Raw genomic sequence first — 24,679 nt, forward strand, 5'->3', positions numbered from 1 at the left:
GTAAATCACTATAAGAACCTTTCTGGCTGAAGGCCGAAGTAAAAATACTTTGGATAAATAAATTATATAATCAATATGCTGGCTATGGAAATTAAGTCAAAAGGAACTCACTGCATGTAATTATATTCCCTGCGGATTTTGTGGAAAAACCTTCTCCCCTTGCCTAGTGCTCTATTGGATCAAAGAAAGGATCCATTAATGCAACATACCAGGAAGGCTTCTAAACCAAGCCTGGTGGTGGATAAGCAAAACTTTTATTTAGCATGTTGAACATCTTATACATGTGTCCTGTTTTCTCAAAAAGATTTGAAAAAGCACACAAAATATTGTTCAGCTGATGCTCAGGTGTCTGATCCAACTTAAGGACAATTCATATACTCCTTCAGCATATCAAAGAGCAGGGGTTTTTTTGTTTTGCTTTATAAACAGGCAACTCAAACTGGTTTCCAAAAACAGCACACGTTTTTTGTTTGGGAAGCACCTCTTGGCTGCAGCCCCAAACACAACCTGGAACCCACAGTATCCATCACCCAAGTATCTCAAAAGTTAGATGAAGAATGTCCTTTATTCATGAGACCAAGAGCTAGAAATTTGGGCATCAAAATTTCAGCACAGGCTAAACTCCACAAGCCCAACAGACCAAGTTCATGATGGTAGACCCTCAGTTAAGACAGCAGAACAAGCATGCTTAGGGTTGCACTGAAAGAGACACTGGACATTTTTTATTCAAGTTTAAGGATTAGGGATGGTAACATTAGCTGAAAATATAGCCAATGTCTGGCACCAGCGGCATCAATCTTTATATATTTTTTTAAAAAAATATTCTAACAGTCTTGGAGCAACAAATGATATTCCAACCTATGTGGGAAAAGGCACTTTTAAAGGTATTTGAGTCGCTTCATATGGCTATACTTTGTGAGAACTTACATTTTTAACTGCCCTCATTCTCAAGAACAAGAGCTATAATACACATTTCTATGAAAACTCCTGGATTTCACCATAGTTCCCCAAGCCTATAGCATAGCACTTCCAGACAGAAAGCGGGAGACATCACAGCTTGACTATTATGGTTTCCCAGAATGTGCCATCCTAGAAACCTCTGGTATATTTTTTACTATGCAGAAATTTAATCCTATGATGCCAAGCATGATTAGAAGTGAAAGGAAAGCAGCTTGTATACTGAAGATCACCCTCCCACCTGTGTAAACACAGTGAATTGACAAACAAAAAGCAATTCCTGCAATAAGGCTGTTGCGACGTTCTCGTTTGATGATCTTGATTTCCTGTGTTCCCAAGGTTAGCTTTGATAGCCTGTGGGTGACACTTAATCCTTTGGACCTTGTTTCTGTTGTGCTGGAGAACAGTGAAACCTGAGAATTCAAGCAAGGTTTTAGAGCTGGCTTTCCCCAAACAACTCATGCTGCACGGAACGCAGGGGGCTTGCAAAGGCTTCTTATGGTGTATAGCATGGATGAAGCCAGTTGCCTGTGGGAGTGGAGAAGAAGAGGGAGCCCCAAATTCAACTCAGTGCCACCAGCCCATTCAATGTGCTTCTGCAAGTTTTTGAAAAGTCAAAAGATTTTCAATAGAGAACATCCACCAAACCACAGTTCAGCTGAAGTAGAGCATACGCTCTAGTCTGAGAAGTATTTATCCCATGAATGTCCAGGTCTTGATTAAGAGACTGCCCTAGGAATTCCCCCCAGTTCACAGATTTATGACAATGTATGCTTCATGTCTTGATAACTGTTTTTTGGTTATTCTTCGCCACTTGTATCATCAACCAGACCTTTAAGTCGAGATAAATGATGTAAAGCCCTATAAACAAAGCAAAACAGATGCATGAGCATAAATCTCTGTGCATAGTAGTGTTTTATAATAATAATAATTTTTTATTTATACCCCGCCCATCTGGCTGAGTTTCCCCAGCCACTCTGGGCGGCTCCCAATCGAGTGTTAAAACAATACAGCATTAAATATTAAAAACTTCCCTAAACAGGGCTTCCTTCAGATGTCTTTTAAAGGTAAGATAGCTGCTTCTTTCCTTCACATCTGAAGGGAGGGCGTTCCGCAGGGTGGGAGCCACTACTGAGAAGGCCCTCTGTCTGGTTCCCTGTAACCTCACTTCTCGCAATGAGGGAACCGCCAGAAGGCCCTCGGTGCTGGACCTCAGTGTCCAGGAAGAACGATGGGGGTGGAGACGCTCTTTCAGGCATACAGGATCGAGGCTGTTCTTCCTTTGGTTTCTCAGAGCACATCAGATCAGCCCATTAACGATGTGTTGAACCAAGGTTTTAGTGATCTGCTAGTGCTCTTTTAATGCATAGGATCCCTGCTATATCAGCCCAAAAGATCCGTCTACCCCAGCATCCTGCTTCTGGCGGTGGCCAGATGCCTCCAGAAAACCTATAAGCAGGCTGTGATAGACTTAAGTTGAGGCCCCCAAACTTCAATGCATTTCTTTTACTCCGCAATGGAGTAAGTTAAGTCTATATGAGTGGGCTACACTTTCAGATAAGCTTGCTTTCAACCTGTTATGTTATACCATACCCAACCCAGATTTAACAGTATGGCTCAGAAATAAATAATTAGTGCAGAAAATAAGGAAGCCGATGGATGGATGTAAGGAAAAGAAGTCCCCTAAGCAGGCAGCCCTGTTGCAGCTCGTAAGAGCTGTGACAAACGCTCAAGCCTGAAGAAACCCAGTTTTCCTTCATTTTCCTTCCTCATGAAGATGGTGCAGGTGGGGAAGAGAAAACCATGCAAACAGGCTTCCAGTTCCTGTCCCGCCCCATGGCGATGGCTCTCTCAACATCGGAGACAGGCACAGGCTGAAAAATGGGGGTGGAAGGGTTAAACAATCCCCTATAAGCTTCTCGGGGTACAGGAGGTATTGGCAACCAGTCATCACCTCAATTGCCCCCGCACAGATCAGCATTGAGACAGGTGAAGGTGATGGGTACTATGCACTTACAGCCTGATGTGAACCCCACCCCCAAATCACCATTGGATGCAGAGGTTCTCCGTATAACTGGGTTTTAATTGGCATTAAGAATAGGTGCGCATCAGAAAAAATGGACATAATAACTGTGAACAATCAGCTGCATGGAACTGAGGTGTGAAATCAGGAGAAGATTCTATCTTGTGCTGGAGGTAGATGGAGGAGAGGGGGGCTCTCTGCAATATTTTATGGAAGTTTTTACACTTATGATTCGGCAACCCTCTCCTAATATCGAATTTTAAGCTATACACACGAGGATGGTTTGATGTACGATGTCACACTGAGATTTAAAATAAAATGTAAAGCTGAGTGTGGCTTGAAAGGAGTAAAGGTGGCGGGGAGAGCCTGGTTGCTTTGTTTGGAAGGGTGTCGCTGGGAGTTGTGGCCTACCCCCTCCCCCCCAAAAAAGACTGAAAGAAATCATAGAGATGTTGAGATATAACCTTTAAAAAAGAAAGAAAAAAGAAAAATGGTATAGTAGCAGTGAAAGGAAAGCAGCGTGAGGGCTTTTGGGATGTTGGAAGAGGAATGGCACCGCCTTACCGCTCCCTTCCCAGTAGGAGGAAGATATGGGGAATGTCTAGAACTTGTTGATTAGTTGCCAGTGGAAGGGAGGGATCGGCTGTGGTCGATTTGGAACTTCTTGAGTACTATGGGAAGGAGCTGAGCCGGAGAAAGAAAAGGGTTTAACCTTGAAGTTGCAGCTCCGCCCCAACCAGGCTGGAATACAACAACAGTGGGAGTAAGGAGATAGCCCCAAATGCCACAGGAAAATGGAAAACATCAGAGAGGCATATGTGATAGGAATTTTATGGTCTTACTTATATGGCAATGTTCATAACCGCATGTACATAGATCGGCACAGGAAGGCCAACCTGGAACCATTTTGATTCCTAAACTGAGCAAATGTTTCTCTGCATGGTCAAAGTGGAAAAGCCTCCCCATTGTCTTTTCCTTCACAAATCCTGTCTTAAGGGTGTTTGAATAAGTATTTATCACTACAAAAGAATGGCTAGGCTCCTCAGGCAATCCAATCAAGTAACCTGCCATACAGGAAATAAACAAGGATAAGAGAAAAACAATATTGAAATTTCTGTTTTAAGACCGCCTTTTCTGTGATGTATCTGAGGGGTGGTCTTAGGTTACACCCCTTCTGTGATGTATGTATAATGTTTCTGGGGGTGGTCTTGATCTACAGGATGGGAATTTCAAAAGTCTTTATAAGCCCTTGCACAGCATTTTTGTGGGTCTTCCTCCTTTCCTGCGAGTGAGGGGAGCACCCTGTTGCAACAGATCAATAAAGATCAAGCTTACTAGCTGCTTTGCTTCTCAATATTCTCTGGTTGGCCTCTGTTCTTTTCTCCTACCAATAGGGAACCTATGTAAGGACTCTATATGGGCTCTTGGATACCCAATAATGGAAAAGGACATATTTTTATTTACAACACATATAAAGCCAAGAGACTAACAACTGACTTTTGAATGTGGCACATGCAGGATGAAAAGGAAAAAGCTATAGTTCCTCACTTGAAGTTCTTTTTTTGGAAGTTGAATAATATAGTAACATAAATAGAAATCATTAAGCTGTTAATTATGTGATAATTTTGAAAAATGGGTCGTAATACAGTGGTGCCTCGCAAGACGAAAATAATCCGTTCCGTGAGTCTCTTCGTCTAGCGGTTTTTTTGTCTTGCGAAGCAACCCTATTAGAGGCTTAGCGGATTAGCGCTATTAGCGGTTTAGCGGCTATTAAAGGCTTAGCGGCTATTAGCAGCTTAGAAAAAGGGGGGGAGCGAAAAAAATCGCAAGACTCGCAAGACGTTTTCGTCTTGCGAAGCAAGCCCATAGGGAAATTCATCTTGCGAAGCGCATCAGAAAAAGGAAAACCCTTTCGTCTAGCACGTTTTTCGTCTTGCGAGGCATTCGTCTTGCGGGGCACCACTGTAGAAATAAATAAGAATATGACATGGAGTAATATTAGAACATAAGGATTCATCAAGAATGGTGCATGGGAGCCCTCTTAACAAAATTGTGTTAATTTGGAACTAATTTGTGTAATTGGGTTTGGGGCCAAGACTTAGGTCTGGGGACCTCAGCCTGCTTACCTCTGAAGTGATTTTACAGGGATGATATCATGATCATGCAGTTTAAATTCCACATCTTCATCTAAAAAAGTCTGAAAAAGAAGCAAGGTTTGCTTAGCAGCATTGCTCAAGGGCACATTTCTTTCTGAACATCCTTTCTTTCTCTCTTGGGAGGTACAGAGAAAAAGTTTAAAATTTCCTTATGAATAAGCAAATAAGCACAACTGTTTTATCAGAATATAAGCAGAATCCCAAGCAATATACTGAACAGAGGTCCCTCCATCAGAATGCTCGTTATCCAAATGCAAATAATTATACCCAAACGTCGCTAAACAAATGGCTGATTCAGATAACTTCAAACAGCCAGAGTTTGTCCACTTCCTTTCTTGTGTTTTGCTGGTCGGTGGCAGCCATTTTAGGCAGAAACCATGGACGGAGGAAGAGAAATCAAACAAATCAGGAAACAGGTGAGATAAGACATATCAGTTTTCCCTTTGTTTGGCTTTTGCTGATTGGCTGCAGAAGTTTCAGGCAGAAATCAGGGAGGGAGAGAAATCAGAGAGACCATGGATTAGAAATGCTCCCATAGGAATTAATGGAAAGCATTAGCTTGTTATGCAAACACTTGCCTAGCGAACTATTTTCTGGGAATGTAATGTATTCAGAATGAGGGGCGTGCTAGTATATGCCATCACTGGCACAGTACAGAAAAATTAGGTATACGTTTTAAAAGAAAAATACAGTATCAGCCTTGCCGTTGTTTTGGGCTTCCCATAGGCTTCTGGTTGGCCACTGTGAGACCAGGATGTCTAATTGGATGGACCACGGGCCTGAACCAACAGGGCTTTTCCTATCTTTTTACTTAAAACATGCTGCAGTGTTGGTGAAATTTTGTTGCTAACACTGTGAGCCAGGAAGTCCCTGGCTCAAATCACACCTTGACATCAGCAGCAGCACAAACAATGAAAACAGAAAGGAGGGGAACAGTTTCAAGCTAGTTACATGTACTTGGGCTTATGTATTCATTCAAGGTTCTTTAATCCTGCCTTTCCTACAATTTGTGGCTCGAGGTGGCAAACAACCTGTATATAAGCCATTGTGCAAAATAGCACATCCTTTTTAATTGTAAGGCCGTAACAGAAACAATTCAGCAGTAAATATTAACAGTTACAGAAGGAACGGGAGTTGTGCCAAAAGCTGGATTTTGAGAAGTAAGCTGGTGCTTGGAAGCAGCAATTAATTTTGCATGAGTTATTTTAACAGGTGCTCCAATTAAAAGACGCAGGAAGACCTTCTCTCATCAAAATGTACCGGACAATCTTCGGATAAGAAATTGCTGCTTTCAAACTCCAGCTTGAGGCCTGCCCCTCTTGTCGTCCCCCGCCCCCCCCAAACATATTTTGGCCATGAACTTACTTGGCACCTTAGCGCTCACCCATAATAACAAACCCCCTCTCTTACTTCAAATTTCTCATTAAATCCAAACTTTTCTGCTTTTATACAATCTCCGTGCTCCGTAAAGTCTAGGATTAAGCAACTGAAGCAACATGGTTTTTTGTCCCATTTTATCCCTGCTACACTTTCCGCACCTTTCTCTGAATCATATTTTAGACTGTATACGCTTCAGGGCAGATACTTGGATTCTTATATTTCGTAAAGTGCCACTGAAGATAATGATAATACCGGCCTACTTAAACAGTTGTTGCCAAGAATAAATGAAATAGTGTATGTGAAGGATGATGAGCACTTATACAAATACTTATAGCAATATTTCTATTATCTAACTGCTTGGCTCAGGCAAGTAGCATCAAGGACCACTGTTTAAACTCCCCAGGTTCATGTTTACAGGCACAATGGTAGGTTTTTGTGTACGCTTTTAAAAAATAAAAATAAAATAAAGCTCACATGCAATGGCATTGTATATAGCATTTTTAGCATGCCAAGTGCTTTACAATCCTTCTCAGTCATTTAGCAGATCAAGTTTTACCCTACCGTTCTCCATCTCCATTAAAACAGAATCACCAGTCGCCTAAGAGGCTTTGTACGCTAAACATTTCTGCATGTGGTTTTATTTCCAGGTCATTTTGAATTTAGATAGTTATGCCTCAATTTTTCAGTCAGTCTTTTCAAGAGAGGGGGTAAAAATATAGAAAATAATTAAACATCAAGGGGAGTCTCATTCAAAATGGAAGAATTTACTTTCTTCAATTCCTCTTTTTGTCCAGCAGTTTTGTTCTGGTTAAAGCTGTGCTGAACTGCTTGAAGATTAAACAGCATTAGCTTCAAAGCTTCCACGGGGCCATGATGATTCCCTCCAGAGAATGTGTCCTCCTGGAAATAAAGAAATATATTGTAATCAAAGGACATTGAACTCAATATAGCAGCTGAAAAAGTTATCCTCCCCTGTGAAGTTCAGGATTGTGATTTAAGTGGCAATTTTCCACCTTAGCTCCAGATCTATATTAAAAGGATTTCATAAATTTCTTTAGGAATGTGCTTGGGAGGGCTGTTTTTCCATTTTAGTACTATATGTTATAGGTTAAAGATAAAGAACCCCTGGGTAGCACACTCCATTGTCTCTCGAGACAGATGGATGCCAACAATGATATTCACTCAAGCTTCACTTTTAACCTACCTGCCCGACATTCTTTAAGCAATCTTCCAAAAATTCATTAACAATGCCTGCTTTGGGGTTTTGCAGAAAGGTCTCCTCCTCACAACACACAGGTACTGGAGTTTTCCTGTAGACAGATATCTGGAGCTTAATGTCTCGTCTGAAATAGTTTTTCATTCTCAAAAATATTTTAGCATAGCTGTATACAAACCAGTGGGAGACTTTTCCAGTCAAAAACAGTCCTGAAAGTCAGATAGTATAACAACATTGGTATCAATGAGCATTAATATTCTGTGGGTGTTATGATTTGGTGATGTTTTTGTTTCTGTAAGCAGAGTTAAATGGCTGATTTTTTTTTAATGCACTTAACAAAACAGCTTTTCCATAGCATAGAATGTTTATTGATTATAGCTCGGCTTTTAAAACCATCCTCCCGGACATTCTTATTAAAAAGCTGACGGATCTGGACCTTTCTTCTACTATCTGTGACTGGATTAAAGACTTTTTGAGGGATCGGACACAAACAGTGAGGATTGGGACTTATATACACCTCCCTGAGGCTTAGCACGGGCACCCCACAGGGATGTGTGTTAAGTCCCTACCTGTACTCTTTGTACACATATGACTGCATATCATTTGATCCATCCACAGTAATTATCAAGTTTGCAGATGATACTACTATAATGGGCCTAATTGCAGGTGGAGATGATACAACATACAGGGGGGAGGTTCAATAAGTATCTACATGGTGCTTAGAGAATAACTTGCACCTAAATATTAGTAAGACAAAGGAGATGGTGTTGGACTTCCAGAGGAAGAGAGGGGAACCTGCCCCATTGTATATTGGGGGGGGGCTGTGTGGAGAGAGTCTCCTACTTTAAATTCTTGGGAGTTTACCTTAGTGAGGACCTCACTTGGAAAATCAATATAACTTATGTGGTCAGAAAGGCCCAACAGAGACTACATTTCCTCAGGGTGTTGCGAAAGAATAATGTTAAACAACAACTGATGAACTCCTTCTACTGGTCCATAATAGAGAGTGTCCTCTCATATCGTATCACAGTGTGGTATGCTGCCTCGACAGCCACGGACAGAAAGTCTCTACAGAGGGTGGTGAACACAGCACATGGTATCATGGGCTGTCCCCTGAGCCCGCTAGATGACATCGCAAGGGATTGTTGCTTTAGGAGAGCGAGAAAAATTCTCAGGGACGACTCACACCCCGGCCATCACCTCTACAACGACCCTGTGAGGTAGGTTAAGAGCCTTTGACTGGTTCACGGTCATCCAGTGAGCTTCATGGGGATTTGCACTCTGCTATCCCAGGTCCTAGTGTAACACTGGATGCCAGGCTAGATGGGCCACTAGCCTGATCCAGCACTTATTATGTCCTCTGAAAAATACCAGGAGTTCATTGCAGAAGACTGTCCCTAGGTACTGCTCATGCTCAGGCCGGTTGGAGGTCTGCTGTACAAACTAAGATGGCGAAGAACCATACTCTTGAACGTTAAACTGATATATCCTTGCTATGCTTTCATAACAAAGCTATGTGTATGTCTTGTTTACTCACAAACCAATAGGAACATTATCCCATGATCGTTCTGCTTCTAACACATCCACTGTACAAGGGCTGCCATCATTTTTCAGCGCATTGGTTAATTCGTCAGCAGAAGTCTCCTGAGTCCCTCTTGTCTTCTGAAGTATTAGATCAGTGCCCTCATCTGAAATCATTTATCGAAAATAACAATTAAATGCAAGTCACCTTGAATTCACATCTGGTGTATACAGTTGTACCTTGGTTGATGAATGCCTTGGTTGACGAACGTTTTGGCTCCCAAACGCCACAAACCAAGAAGTGAGTGTTCCGGTTTGTGAGCTTTCTTTGTAACCCGTATATCCATTTTGGCTCTTGCCATTGTTTCTGGGGCCAATCAGCCAATCGGAAGCCGCGCCTTGATTTGCGAACGTTTTGGAAGTCCAACTGACTTCCGGAACGGATTCCGTTCGTCAACCAAGGTATGACTGTACTGCATGTTAATCAAAAGAAACACAGGTATCTAAAGTTATAACAGTTTTGTGTTGAGAAGATCTGCTACAATAAAAAGAAGTATACTGTGTTAAAGTAAGGGCACAGTCCATTCATAACTACGTCTCTTCAGGAGTAAGTCTTGTTGATTTAAATGGGGCTTACAAGGAAGCAGGGTTAGGCGTGTGTGAAATGTTATCCTCATTTGGCAGACAGAGACAAACACTGGGTAAGAGAGAGAAAATGTAAACAGCAGGACCAAATGCCATTAAATAAGTGGAATCCAGTATGCCTTTGACAGTTATGCAAAGGACAAATGTATAGAAGATCAGGACTGTGGCCATTCATAACATCAGTAATTAGTGAGACTGCTGTTAAGAATGGTCACTGTTCTTATCTTAGGTCAAATGTATAGAAGATAAGAACAGTGATTCGCAATAGCAGCCATACTAATTACTGCTGTCATGAATGGCCGCTGTTCTTGTATGCATTTGACAGTGGCACAAAAATGTCACAGACCTCAAGACCCCGAATGGCGTTATGAATATACTTAAGAGGCCTTTTTCAATTAGACTGACCCATCTAATTGACAAAGTGAGTGAGTCTAGCCACAGCCAATTAGAAAATACTGGCTGCTCCTCCCATTTCAGAATGGCATGTCAGAATTTGCAACGTTTCTCTCACTGACTTATACTGTATCATGCTTTCTGTAATAAAAATCAAACTCTGGGCAGCTTACAGATAAAAGTTATAGATCAAATAAGATTTAAAGTACTCCCAACAATAAAATAATTTATTACAGAATATTTCATTATGAAAAACAAGCTAAAACCATGCAGTTTCCCAAGTTTTTAAATAATGCATAGGTTTTATTAGTGTCTATCATAATCTCTGCTGCTGTTTTAAGTTCTGATTATTTCTAACCACAGTACGTCCAAACCACCATTTAAAGATCCACCTAAAATCATGGTTTTAAACTGTGGTTTGGTGTTAACTATGGTTAGTGAAAACACAGCTTCACCATATGCTAACTATGGTTAACTCAGATATTATAATGGAAGTCAGGAGGAGTAGGTGAGCTTACACTACTGACACCCAACCACAGCTAGGGATTGGGCAGTATTGTTTCTGAATCAGGCCAATGGGTATAAGGTAGCAGAAAGTTGTTTTACTATCTATTAAAACATGTAAGAAACAGTCTGGCTTCATGATCACCACATGCTTCAAAAACTTGTTGACCACCAAATGAAGTGCACCTGTGAGTTACCTGTAATTGAACGCCTGTGTTTTAAGCCCTGAGGTGTGAAATAGGCACTTGGAATATCATAGTGGCAGTTTCTCTGAACTTCATGCTCATGTTGTTGGTCCAACAAATTGTTATGTCCAGAACGTCCAGGATGGTTTGACCTTTCCACATCATTTTGACTCCTCATCAGTGTCTTGCTATTTTCCAAAAATGTGGTACCGTCCTCTCCACCTGGTACCCAGGTAGAACTTTCATTGCTTGACTCTGGCAAAAGATTATGACTCTTCAGCCAGACTGGATACTTGAAACTGGGAATGCTGCTTATCCCTGAAACACTTAGGTCAGATTTCTGGCTTGTAAGCCACCTTGGATAGTTCTTATGAAATACAGACTCTGAGTTGTCTTCTTCCATGAGCTGGTCCTTCACAGAATGCCCAGAGTCATATCTCTGAAATCTGTGTTGTGTGTACACATTTCTGCTAGAGTGTTGATATGGAGGGGAACTTGGATTTTCAGGGAAATTCGATACTTTTTCATTGCCAAAGGATGAAGCCTGATGAGCACAGAAAGCAGATGCTGTCAATGACTTCCTGTTCTGGTTGATACTTTGAGGCACAGGTCTTAAGGCAGCAGCATGGATAAAAGGTAAAGAACCATCTGCAGGGAATGCTAAAAGATCATCGGTAGTGAGACTAAGCATATCTGCATCATAGGCATTTTTTCTCCTCAGATGGGGCACAACTGACCCTAATATGGCTTGCTCTTCAAATTTCTCCAAAGCTGAGAGAGAGAGAGAGAGAGAGAGAGAGAGAGCGCGCAACATAAACTCATTTAAAAGATCTTTACATTTAAAAGTTCTTCACTAACGTTAACTAAAAGCCACATGCCCGAAACTTTCAGGCTACAATTCTAAGTTCTGTGTTGTCACTTCCCCCTCTCCCACCTGAAAGATCATGCAAATCCAGCTGATAGCTGTCCTGGGACTGTAGAGCAGAAGGGAAGAAAACACTGGCTTCTGCCTCCAGCGATGTGGCTGAGGGGCCCTGGGAGGCTGTCTCCCTGGTATAATATCAAGGCAAGCAAGAGACCAATCTGGTCCCATCCATCACCACAGAAGGAGCAGCTGCAGAGAGCTTCCTTCCTTCTCCTTGCCTGAAAGCATGTTACTCTTGAATTGCAGAAACAAGGGGAAAGTACAATCTGACCAACAAGTAACTGGTATTCAAGCAGGAGCACCAGCAAGGGAAAATCAACCTTGGCCTGGATATAAATGCCCACTTTGTTCTACCCTTGAAGAACTGAGCACCGTCTTCTACCTTTTCAATCCACTCCCCCTTTTTTATGTGTCTCTCTTTTTAGCTTGTAAGTCTAATGATGACAGCCCCTCTCTTTTATTACTGATGACAGCCACTTTAAAAGGCAATAATTGTATGAAAAGCAGTATAAAAATACATCCATTGCTTAAACCAAAACACTTAAGTTAGTCTTAACTGCTACATTATTCAAATCATCTAACATGAACGTACAAAAGAAATGACTAGTAACTGCTGTAACAGAAATATGACCCCTTTCTTAAGCAATGTTATAAAGTTATTAATGTTATTACAATGTTTCTCATTTGTGGAGTGTTATATTTCACTTTAATCCTATATACAAACTTGCCACTTATCTCTCACTGGAAGCCGCCTAAGCATCACAAGATAGGAAATGCAAATAAGATCAAAATAAGATTATCCGCCACTCTCCAGTGACCCTTAACAGGGGCCAAGGTTTTGCCAGACACATACTACACAACTGGAAAAACACTCACATACCATATTTGCGCTTGAAACTGTCCTCCGAGGACCTTAGGTCTTTACGAGTACTCTGCGTAATGCAGATTTTTCCAGGTCTTACTTCTGGCGACGCAAGGCTGAGATCAAAATCTTCAATATAGGCGTCCAATGCTTGAGATGCAGACCTATAGAACCTGTCCTTGTACTGAATTGAACTGTGGGATTTCAAGGAGCAACTACTATTGCTAAGGCTACAATCTGCCAGAAGACAAGAAACAGTTGATTCCGGAGAGTAGATGCTGCCTTTTTTAATCAAGCAAGCCATTACACATTTCACCAAATTGGATTCCTGGAACCGCTAGACATGTTTCTGAAAAATGACAGCAAGTGAGAAAACCAGTGAGTCAGCCATGCTGAGAATTAATAAATGTCGTGGATTCATAAGCCAGGCCTGTTGGCAGACTGACTCTATGTTACAAAGCATGTCTGCAAGCGTGACATGAAGAGAAACATTAACCCCGCCATGTGGGAATCCCTTGCAGGATCGTAGTGCCTGGAGACAGACAGCCAGGTTGTGTATCCACAGCAGTGACCAGAGGACCAATGAGCGCAGAGAGAAGAAAACCATGGTGCATCTGCAGCAGCAGAACAGGATACTTTCATCTGCCCCAGCTGCAGCAAAACATGACTTTCCTGTATTGGTCGCTACAGACACAGCAGGTGCTGCAAGCTTGACCTCACCTGCAAAGGCACACTCCTCAATTGTCTCCTGAGACAAACAGATGCCGAAAACATGTTTTGGATTCTTACGAGCCGGGCACTCTGAACTCAATGTTTGTTCTTGGAGAAGCAGGACACAAATATCAAATCCAATCAAATCCTCCCAGGTGAGTGACATGCTATTTAAGTAGGTCTTCCTGCTAAGGCAGCAGCAGCAAAACCCCAGGCACACCTATGCCAAAGCTTTACTTGCTCCCAGGTAAGTACAAGAAGCCGGAATCCAACCAAAGTTCACCACTTTATGGCTGTGGTCCTATCCATCCTCCCACCTGGAAGCAACTCGGAATATAGTGGTACCTTGGTTTAAGAACAACTTAGTTTATGAACAACTTGGATTAATAACGCTGCAAACCCGGAAGTAGATGTTTTGGTTTGTGAACGTTGCCTTGGAAGCAGAACATGTTCTGCTTCCTGTTGAGTGTGTTCCATTTGTAAATTGAGACCCCACTGCTATGGGAAAGCACGCCTTGGTTTAAGAACGCTTTGGTTTAAGAACGGACTTCCGTAATGGATTAGGTTCGTAAACCAAGGTACCACTGTATGCAGAAGGGAGGGAAAAGAGAAGACGCCAGAGAAGGAGAGGAAGGGAAGCCCTTAGGTATTTTCTGTTGTGTCCCCTTGGATTACCGTGGTTTTAATTTTTCTCCTTTTATTCTTATTCTTTTTGAACTTTATGTAAAAACACAAATAAAAGCAGGCATGGGCTGGACTGAATCAGGTCTTCCTTAACGTGTCACAAGAAGCTTGACTGCTTCTTATAAGAATTTTCCAATAACTATTTTATTTATTACATTTTTTCTTTTTCCCCAATAACTGTTTATTTTACTTATTTTCATTATACAACTTTAAGCGCCAAGCAAAAACGTTCCTTTTGATCAGATTTACATCCCTATGCCCTTTTAAAATGTGCTTTTTGTGTGTATGTGTGTCGGGGGGGGTTGTTTTTATTTTTATTATGTACTTTGTGGTTTTATATTAATTTTACTCTGCGAACCGCCCTGAGACCCCCAGGGTGGTATATAAATTCAATAAATAATAATAATTTATTTTACTTACTGCATGCAACTATTTTATTTGTTACATTTTTACTTTTCCCCAATAACTGCTTATTTTACTTATTTTATTTCATTTATATACGTGATGCCTTTATCTCCCAAGGAGCTCGGGATGGCGCACGTGGTTCTCCTCCTCCCAATGTCACCCTCACAACAGCCCTGTGAGGTAGGCTAGAGGCTAAATTTTGGCCTAGCCCTAGCACAGATTCGGAACCCACATCCATCTCCCCGAAATCTCCCTCAATCCTCCTCAGAGGGTCGAAAGCGGACGCTTCTCGTGCGAGGGGCGCAAGATGCGGGCGCGCACGTCTGAACCCGCGACACGCGTGTTTCCGCGGACCGTCGCGCGTCGCCTCACCGCGTGTGAACCCGCCGCCGGGCAATAACTCGTGTCTAGCGACTCCCCACGAGGAAGAGAGCCGCTTACCCGCTTCGGTCGGCGCCTCCTCCTCTCGCCCGCAAAACGTTTGAAACGGGAAAAAAAATGCCGCCTCTTCCCAAAATGGCGCCGTTAGCGCTCCACTGCGCATGCTCCATCGCTGAGGCCGGGCGCCACCGCGCATGCCAGTGAGGCTTCCCGGCGTTCTGAGAGCAAGCGCCCCTGCGAACCACAACTCCCGGCATTCCCCGCGGGCGAACGCATCACAATGCTGCTGAGCCACACCGCCCCCCACCGAGGAGAAACGCGAGTTGCAGCCGGGAAGGAGGAGACTGGAAGGGATGCGAGCGACAAGACCCAGGTGAGCGCTTGGTGCGGCTCTGTTGCAGCAGCATCTATACACGCCTCCACGAGGCGAGCCCCGCTCTTGAAGCCGGGAAAGCGATGGGAATTTAGCGCGCATGAGGAACTGGAAGTGACTCATAGATTCAATAGAAGGGACCCTGAGAATCAATGCAGGAAAATGCAGCTGTCCCATACGGGCAGTGCTGGATTTACATACTGTATAAAGCTAAACAAGCTATAACTTAGCGCCCCACTCTCTTGGGGCCCCCCAAAAAAATTAAAGGGGAAAAAAGCACATGGATGTACATTTCCAAAATATAAGATAAAAAACAAATAAAATAAAACCTACATACCTATTAGGTCCATTAATTACCATATAGCATATATTCAACACACACAAAAACAGCGACAATTTGTTGTTGACAAAGGACAGCTGAACATATAAAGGGCCCCATTACCCTCAGTAGCTTAAAGGAACCCCTGACCATTAGGTCCAGTCATGGCCGACTCTGGGGCTGCGGCGCTTATCGCGCTTTATTGGCCGAGGGAGCCAGTGTACAGCTTCTGGGTCATGTGGCCAGCATGACTAAGCCACTTCTGGCGAACCAGAGCAGCGCACGGAAATGCCGTTTACCCTCCCACCAGAGCGGTACCTATTTATCTACTTGCACTTTGATGTGCTTTTGAACTGCTAGGTTGGCAGGAGCAGGGACCGAGGAACGGGAGCTCACTCCATCACGGGGATTCGAACCACCGACCTTCTGACCAACAAGTCCTAGGCTCTGTGGTTTAACCTACAGCACCACCCACGTCCCTTTATTTCTATATAGAACAGCCTAATGTTTCTAGTGCAGTCACACCCTACACTGTTAAGGTGCTCTGTGGAATGAATAAAACGTGCTGTATCCCTATCCCCTGTCCTTGCGACACTTACTTGTCCTTTCCTTTGCCATTTTCACAGATAGATGGACTATAAGAAACTTTCAGAGGGCCTCTCCATAAAAATTTTCTCGTACCTCCATGATCCAGTGGGATGGAAAGTGGTGAAAAGTGCAGTAAGAACAATGCAGTTCCTCTTGTTTCAGCTATTTCTCTTTTGCTGTTAAGCCCCAAACTGTTATTAGCCCATGGCAGGTTTTTCTTTTTTTATCAGCCTGCTGATAAATAATTGCAACTTTAAAAAGAAGAAGGAAACATCCCAAGATGCCTGGTCAATTTACAGGCAGCTCTTATTTCTCACAGGCAACCAGAGTATTTAGAACCTGATCTAGAAGTAAAACAATAGATTTTTTAAAAATTGGGTTGTTGTTTTTTAAAGTTACAGATATTTCAGAGGCGTTTGATAACTTTTTTTCCCCCTTTCCTTTATTGTCAACCTGAGAAACAAATGTCAGTGTCGGCAAGACCTTCAACAGATTTCCCAGGAACTCTGTAAGTAAACAGGACTTTGGTTCCTGTGTATTTTCTTCCATGCACTCACTCTGAAAAGCAGCACCAATGGGCAAAATCACAATACAAGGGATTTCCCCATTCCCATAACTATTGATGATGGACATGTCCATACTGCAGACCTCAAAACTGATTTAGTAGTCACTCCACCATCCCAGGGACTCCTGAATTCTTCATGCCAGTCAGTTGCCATGTTAAATGCCACGTGGATCCCAAAATGCCATGCTATAATGCCATGCTATAAGGTGGAAGCAACTAATTTTGTTTCATTATTTATTTAAACATTTACAGGCCACACTTTTCATAAAAGACACAGCAAGGCAATATACAACATGCAAGATTATAGCAATGTTGGTAGAAGCATCAGTAGAAGCTGGTTGTTGGTGGGTAGGAAAACATCACGTTCCAAAGGACTGTCTGAATGACACAGTTTTCAACAGACCCTCTGAAAGTAGGCAGGAATCATTCCTGCCAAGCATCTAGTGGCGGGGAGTTCCACAGGGCAGGGCCTTCCGTACTAATGGCATGGTCTCTAGTAAAGGCTGACTGGACCTTCAGGGAATCTCAGCGATCAAGATGAACCATAAGGAATCCGGAGGTACTGGAGGTCCCCTAATTATTTAAGGCTTTGTGAATTTACACCCAGAGTCTTGAACCTGGAGTGGTAGCTTATTGCAACCAGTGTAGCTCTCTCAACAGAGGCGGATGGCATGTTGCCTGTAGCCTGCTCCTGTGAACAGTCTGGCTGGTGCATTCTTCACTAGCTGTAGCTTCCAAATCATGTAAGATTTAGTTGACCTTCCTGCAATGCAGAGGGTTGGACTAGATGGCATTTGTGGTCACTTCCAACTCTCCAGTTCTACGATTCTATGAATGAATTATCAGGAACATAGGAAGTTGCCTTGTATCAAGTCAGACCACGAGTCTACCTAGCCCAATATTGTCCACACTGACTGGTATCAGCTCTCCAGGGTGTCAGGCAGGAGACAAGTCCCAGCTAAGGCTGCCTTAGATGTTCTCTCTTTTCATTCATATATCAGTGTGTGTTGTAAACAAAAAATTGCCCTTTTCCCTTATGGGGTATCCAAGAGCCCATATAGAGTCCTTACATAGGTTCCTTATTGGTAGGAGACAATAACAGAGGCCAACCAGAGAATACTGAGAAGCAAAGCAGCTAGTAAGCTTGATCTTTATTGATCTGTTGCAACAGGGTGCTCACCTCATCCGCAGGAGAGAGGAGGGACCCAGAAAAATGGCGTGCAAGGCCTTATAAAGACTTTTGAAATTGCCACCCTGTAGATCAAGACCACCCCCAGAAACATCATACATACATCACAGAAGGGGTGTAACCTAAAACCACCCCTCAGATACATCACACCTACATCACAGAAAAGGCGGTCTAAAACAGAAATTTGAATATTGTTTTTCTCCTGTTGTTGTTTATCTCCTGTCTGGCAGGTTACTTGATTGGATTGCCTGGGGAGCCCAGCTAGTCTTTTGTAATGATAAATACTTAGTTCCTGGGCCATGTCACCCGTTCACACCCTATTCAAACACAGACATACCCTTACGACAGGCTTTATGAAGAAAAAGACAATGGGGAAGCTTTTTCATTTTCCTTGCAGAGAAAACATTTGGTCAGCTTGGGACAGTTTGGGAATCAAAATGGTTCCAGATCGGTCTTCCTGTGCTGATCTATGTATGTGCTTGGTTGGTACACTTATGAACATTTAACATGTGTGTCTAAGACCATAAAATTCCTATCACAAGTGCCTTCCTTTCTTCCCCACCCATGCCAGTCTAAAATTATACTGCTTTGTTCTACTGCCACATTCTTCTGTGTGCTTAGAACTGCTCCTCAATTCCCGATACAAACCAAACACCTCTCAAATACCTCTGTTTCCGTATCTAACCTAGATATCGTGCTGAAGCCCTAGTGGAAGTACCGGCTCCTAAACTCTTTCCCTTCATTTTCCGGGCTGAGTACCGCAACAAGTGGGACAGAGCAGTACAGTCGTACAAACTTGTAGATACAATTGACCAGGTGATTCCATAAGTTAATGGGGTTTTGAAGTTCTGGTGTGTGTTTGTTTCCCCCCCCCCCCCCCTTAGCCTATCCATTACTTTGGCTTTTCTGGCAGAGCTGAAATGGGGGACAAACAAGTCTTGTGCCTTTGGCTGCTGTATAAAACTCTGGATTTTCATAGATGCATCTTTGTACATTATTTAGGGTTGCATCTAAAGAAGTTGTCTCCTTAGTGAAAGGACTTCTACCTGTGTGGCAGGAGTTCCTCTCTCTTCCTCAATACGTTCTTGGTTTCCCGTCAATCTCCTGGAGCAGATTGGTGGGTACCCAGCGAGAGAAGAGGGGATCCCATTGCACAAGCAGAAGTCATTGCGCTTAATAATAATAATAATAATAATAATAATTTTTTATTTATACCCTGCCCTTCCCGGTTCAGAAAACTGGGCTGAGGGCAGCTAACAACAAATTTAAAACACTTAATTGAAACAACAACAAAAAGCATAAAATACAGTATAAAATGTGAATAACAATAAATTCAGAATTCAAAAATCAATTTAGGGGGGAAATCCACCCAGTAAACATTAGATAATTACCGGGGCTAGCTGGCTAAAGGATGACTTCATAGGATGCAACCCATAATGCTTTGTGGCATGTAAGGCCATACCTGCCAACTTCTTAAAGACATAGCAAGTAAGCTATACACTTCAAAGATAACGTACCAATATAGCTACTGTTCAGGAAAGTTAGTGAAAGCAATTCCTTTCTGACTTTAGTATGCTACACACACGGCAATAGCCTACTACTTTGTCCTCAAACATGTGGGAAGGAGGGAACTTATTTTCCCTGGCAGAGCTTTCCTAACTATGGAAAGCCAGCATTTGTTACCTGTATTCTAGATTTCGTTGAAGAGGGATTTGTAGGAATTTGACTTGAACCATCTTTTTTTTCCTGGTTAAGTTCCGCCAGGTTGCTAGGTCATGTGACTGAGCTGAAAAGGGTTTGGAAGAGGTGTAAGTCTCTATCTGCTGTGCTCCCCCAATTCCTCAGAATGCTCCCCTTTGGGGGGGATTTATGCTAGCTTAGCCCTGGGTAAGCCAGGGTGAGAGATTTACACTGCCGTATCGCCAGCTCAGCTGGGAAAGCCCAAGATCTGCTGAATCCAAACTCCCTGATCCTGGTGGATTTTCGGGCTGGTTTGTACTGCAAGCCATCCCACCCGCACAAAATATATATATTTCTTTTTTAAATCCATTTTTCTCAAATGTATTAGTGTCCTTCTGTCCAATTGTTCTGAAGCTACTTAGAAAGATTAGGGCAGGGACAACACTTTTAAAAGCCAGGAAAAAACAAGGAAGAAATGAATAGGAAGGTAAGAACTCCCATGTTTGCAGAAACGGGGTGTCTTTAGGAAGTGTTGGGGACACATAGTATGAGGTTGGTTACCTGTTTTCTACCCATATCCATTCCATACAGTAATCCATTCCATACAGCCCCATCCATTCCATACCTTGGTTCCCAAACTTAATCTGTTCCAAAACCAAAGCGTTCTAAAACCAAGGCGCGTTTTCCCATGGAAATTAATGCAAAGTGGATTTATCCGTTCCAGACTTTTAAAAACAACCCTTAAAACAGCAATTTAAGGTGAATTTTATTATCTAACAAGACCGTTGATCCATAAAATGAAAGCAATAATCAATGTACTGCAGTCACACAGTCAGTCAATCAGTAGCTGAACTGGGCTCCACACAGTCACAAAAACAAAAGAGCCGCAAAAACAGACAGACCTCAGCGTAACACTCAAATTGTCAGTGTAACACTCCAAACGGAAGTGTGGTACTCAAAACGGAGTACGTTCAGCTTCCAGAAAAAAGTTCGTAAACCGGAACACTTGCTGTAGTGTTTGGGTTCTGAGTTGTTTGAGTACCAAGGCGTTTGAGAACCAAGGTACCACTATAATTTATTCAGTTGCTCAGTCATTTTACTGAAAGGATTTCTATTCACTCTTCAGTGAAAAGCAGTGTTTCTATGTTGAACTCTGAGCTGAGCATCAGCAGTGCCTGCATGCTTGAAAATGCCAGCGTTGCTTTTTGCTGGCGAAGCCTAGCATTTTGCTGACGAAGCTCAATATCAAGACTCTTCAACTTGTTTTTCTGGTAGGCAGGTTACCAAGGAAGTTTGGGGCCAATGCTTTTAACAATTTGTTTATTTATTTGTTTTGTATTTGCTACAGGACACTTTTGTTTACCAAAGTATTACACACAGTTACGGCTTGGGACTGGTTACGCCAAGGGACTTTGTCTACTTGCTGCATGTTAAGACATATGATGGAGATTTATTGACAACAAACTGTAAGTAAAGTAATTTTGCTTGCTGGGAAGGGGTTAAGAAATGGATTTCACACATAACCAGGTGATTCCCCTCAATAGAATACACTAGTGGGCAGAGGTACCAACTTGAATAAAATATTGGGGGGGGGCAGGTAAACTCCACCCCACATTATCACAATTTTTTTAAAAGTTTTTTTAATTCAAAATTAAAACAAGACATATTATCCAAAAACATATCATCCTTGTCCCCCCCCCATTTTTCCTTTCCCCCCCAGAACCCCCCAGCCCCCCGACTTCCCTCAGTTCCAGTCTTTGGTTTCTCTAAGAATGCTGTTTTCTGCATGTTACAAAGTTGTATAGATCCTCAAACTATTTAGCTGATTATTAGCAATAAAAAGTTTGTGAATGTTTATTCAAAACCTGCCAAGGAGTCCGGTTCACTTTGCGTCTTCAGATATTTTGTAAAGGGTTCCCATTCATCTTTAAAGTCACAGTTATCCTTGTCCCATAGCTTATATGTCAGTCAACACAATATTTTATTTTATTCATTCGACCAAAGAGACCTCAGTCCCTAGGAGGTGGCTCTTAAGCCAGTGGGCTAACCTCCATATGAAGTGTCTTAAGCTCTCTGGAAGAATGGAACTGTAATAAACACTAACTTAGAAAACAAATAGCTCTGTTATCCTCTTACCCTTAAAAACCCCATATTATGTTCCTAGAGAACTATACCCATATCCCTTGAAGTAGGGATGGACAAATCCCGTTTCTCATATTTCCAATCTTATGTCCAGTTCCTGCTTCTTAGGGAAAAAAAGGCCTAATGAAAATATATCAACATTTTAATGTGAATTTCTCCTAATATATTCTTTTTAAAGTATTTTTGCCTTACACACTTTAGCAGAGCTTATTTGCATGTTATTTTCATGCAATTTAATTTCCTTCCGCAGGGCCTGTAAGACAGAACTATTCCGCCTGGTTTTCAATTTGAATTTAGCCTGATGCTTTATTCCCCTTCCTTCCCTCTCCCTCCCCTTTTTATGAAGATTACCCGCTCTGGGATCCCACAGCAAATTCTCCCCTGACCTCCTCTCATTTAGCCAGCTAGCCCTGGTGATCATCTAATGTTTATTGGATGGATTTCCCCCCTAAATTTATTTTTGAATTTTGAATTTATTGTTATTCACGTTTTATACTGTATTTTATGCTGTTTTTCGTTGCATCAATTAAGTGTTTTAAATTTGTTGTTAGTCACCCTGAGCCCGGTTTTCTGAACTGGGAAGGGCGGGGTATAAATAAAAAAATATTATTAATACACACACAGTATGTTGCTCTTTTATTCTTACTGCCAATTGGTGATTTGTTGCTTGGACGTATGTTTGGGTCACCATACTTGCTGGTGGAGCAGGTTTTAAATTTCGTTTTGATCTCCCCCATAGCTGTAAGTGTGGACCACCCAGCCTTCCCTCCAACTCCAAAGTATGTGCGTGGAACAAACTACCCTTCTGGCTATGCGTGCTGTCCCATGCCAGGGTAAGTGGTCCTCACAGCCTGTTTATTTGCAGGAAAGGGTGAATCATCATGATGGCTTCCAAGCTGGGAGGCAGAAGAGCTCTTTATAACTTGATTGCGTCAGTTGTAGTGGGGTTTGGTTACATGAATAGGAGCGTAGGAAGATGCCCTACCAAATCATAGAAGCATAGATTCATAGAAGAGTTGGAAGGGACCTCGAATTTCATCTAGTCCAAACCTCTGCAATGCAGGAATCTCAGCTAAAACATCCATGGCAGGTGGCCATCCAACCTCTGCTTAAAAACCTTCAAGGAAGGAAAGTCCACAACCTCCTGAGGGAGACTGTTTCCACTGTTGAACAGCTCTTACCACCAGAAAGTTCTTCCTGGTGTTTAGTTGGAATCTCCTTTCTTGTGACTTGAAGCCATTGGTTCGAGTCCTTCCCTTCCGGGCAGGAGAAAACAAGCTTGCTCCATCTTTCGTGAGACAGACCTTGAGATATCTGATGATGGCTATCATATCTCCTCTCAGTCTCCTCCTTTCCAGGCTAAACATACCCAGCTCCTTCAAGTGTTCCTCGTAAGGCTTAGTTGACCCTTGATCATCTTAGTTGCCCTTCTCTGCACACATTCCAGCTTGTCAACACCCTTCTTAAATTATAGTGCCCGGGATTGGACACAGTATTCCAGGTGTGGTCTGGCCAAGGCAAAATAGAGTGGTACTATTACTTCCCTTGATCTGGACACTATACTTCTGTTGATGCAGCCTAGAATAGCATTGGTCCATCCAGTTCAGTGCCATCTACACTGATTGGCAGAGGATTTCCAGAGTTCAAGGCAGAGGAAAATGATTTAAGTGTATAGCGAAGGGAAGCTTTTTCTGAATTTCCCCTCTTTGGTTCTGTTCTGTGGGTCCCATCTCTTGCTGAGTTTGTACTGTTCAATTCTCACTGTTAACACTGTTTAATTTCCCCCCTTCCAATAATCAGAACTGTTTGTTTTTAGAAGGGTATATTTTAATTGTTGTAACTCTCCCTGGGACCTTATGATACAGGGTGCATACAAAATCGAATGCTTTGAGGTTATTGTCTCAGAGAGAGAAACTGACTCGTTTGCTTGGATTAGTAGAAATAAGTGCCAAACATAATGACAAAGTAGTAATGCTGACTACTGCCAGGTTATACTGTCATATTTGATTCCTAGAACTGTGTGTAATTTCCGATTTCTTAATGGATAAAAAACAATTCCTCTCTTTCAGCAACCCAGAGCACTCCAAGTTTGTGGCGATTGTCCAGGTGGACTTAGGAGGGAAGTTAATGCCTTCTGTCATAGATTCGGTTATGCCAATGAGCATCATGAACATGATCACGGATTTCAAAGCTGGAATTAAGTCACTGAAGGGAAACACCTTATAAAAGTCTACCAGAGAGTGGAAAGGAAGGTTCTTTGCAGTGCACAACTGTCACTGAAGTTTGGTTTAATGTAAAGCCTCAGAGAGAGTGCGCTCGGTGGGGGTCAGCGTGGACCATTTAGAAGTTGCCATGTTGGGTCAGGCAAAGATCAATCTCATTCAGAGTTGGGTCTCCAGAAGTGGGCAGACACAAGGAAGATCGCAGGTAGTATGTGATGGGAACAACCATCCTCTGCATTAAGAACTGGGAAGAAAACATATAGCTACCTTTAAATCACCTTGAGTGAATCTTCATGTTATGGCAAGGGTGAGGAGCGTGAGGTCTTCCAAATGTTATTGGACTGGTGAATGGGCTTTTGTTACCTGGCCAAGAGAGCTTTGCTGTGACTCCCTCAGAGGTCTGCTGTAACAACCTTGCAAGGCACTTTAGGGACAAAATCACTCAGATCTAGGCAGAGTAGGATGCCATATTTGGAGCAAGTCCATACGGGGGGAATCCACTGGACCACTTTATCTTATTGTGGCCTGAGGATGAGGACAATTTTCTTGGATAAGCACAGCTGACCACCTGCCCCCTTAACTAATGCCTACCTTGGCTTCTTATAGCTAGCTGTAGGGTGCTGACTGGGTGGGTCCAGAGAGTGGCCAAGGCT

General features: G+C 42.5%; 2 protein-coding genes across 4 annotated transcripts; one reads left to right on the plus strand and one right to left on the minus strand.

The window, feature by feature from the left end:
* Positions 1–235: 235 nt before the first annotated feature.
* On the minus strand, positions 236–15,159 carry LOC309380068 (lung adenoma susceptibility protein 2). 2 transcript variants are annotated; one of them, XM_081929837.1, is made up of 8 exons: positions 15,009–15,146; positions 12,786–13,116; positions 10,993–11,751; positions 9,270–9,420; positions 7,721–7,826; positions 7,285–7,416; positions 5,107–5,177; positions 236–1,818 (listed from the first exon to the last, which is right to left on the minus strand). In XM_081929837.1, the coding sequence occupies exons 2-8, from the start codon at positions 13,069–13,071 to the stop codon at positions 1,758–1,760; spliced, it is 1,566 nt and encodes a 521-aa protein (XP_081785963.1). In that variant the 5' UTR covers positions 13,072–13,116; positions 15,009–15,146; the 3' UTR covers positions 236–1,757. The 2 variants fall into 2 exon arrangements, with proteins under 2 accessions (XP_081785963.1, XP_081785964.1); XM_081929838.1 differs by lacking the exon at positions 12,786–13,116 and having other exon boundaries at positions 15,009–15,159.
* A 21-nt stretch (positions 15,160–15,180) lies between these two features.
* Positions 15,181–24,044, plus strand: STARD6 (StAR related lipid transfer domain containing 6). 2 transcript variants are annotated; one of them, XM_081930047.1, is made up of 7 exons: positions 15,181–15,321; positions 16,267–16,360; positions 16,687–16,736; positions 18,672–18,798; positions 21,011–21,128; positions 22,544–22,637; positions 23,874–24,044. In XM_081930047.1, the coding sequence occupies exons 2-7, from the start codon at positions 16,271–16,273 to the stop codon at positions 24,028–24,030; spliced, it is 636 nt and encodes a 211-aa protein (XP_081786173.1). In that variant the 5' UTR covers positions 15,181–15,321; positions 16,267–16,270; the 3' UTR covers positions 24,031–24,044. The 2 variants fall into 2 exon arrangements, with proteins under 2 accessions (XP_081786173.1, XP_081786174.1); XM_081930048.1 differs by lacking the exon at positions 15,181–15,321 and having other exon boundaries at positions 16,677–16,736.
* Positions 24,045–24,679: the final 635 nt, after the last annotated feature.

This window comes from Podarcis melisellensis (assembly GCF_964234715.1).
Source record: "Podarcis melisellensis genome assembly, chromosome: 11".
NCBI classification, from domain to species: domain Eukaryota; kingdom Metazoa; phylum Chordata; class Lepidosauria; order Squamata; family Lacertidae; genus Podarcis; species Podarcis melisellensis.

Excerpts from the sequence above, each read along its gene's own strand:
- LOC309380068 (XM_081929837.1), bottom strand. The coding sequence starts at position 13,071 with ATGGCTTGCTTGATTAAAAAAGGCAGCATCTACTCTCCGGAATCAACT. Across the intron at positions 7,827-9,269 it reads GATAATGTTCCTATTGGTTT|GAAAACTCCAGTACCTGTGT; the intron begins GTGAGTAAACAA and ends ATCTGTCTACAG. Across the intron at positions 7,417-7,720 it reads GCTTAAAGAATGTCGGGCAG|GAGGACACATTCTCTGGAGG; the intron begins GTAGGTTAAAAG and ends CTTTATTTCCAG.
- STARD6 (XM_081930047.1), top strand. The coding sequence starts at position 16,271 with ATGGACTATAAGAAACTTTCAGAGGGCCTCTCCATAAAAATTTTCTCG. Across the intron at positions 16,361-16,686 it reads GGAAAGTGGTGAAAAGTGCA|AAACAAATGTCAGTGTCGGC; the intron begins GTAAGAACAATG and ends TGTCAACCTGAG. Across the intron at positions 16,737-18,671 it reads ACAGATTTCCCAGGAACTCT|ATATCGTGCTGAAGCCCTAG; the intron begins GTAAGTAAACAG and ends TATCTAACCTAG.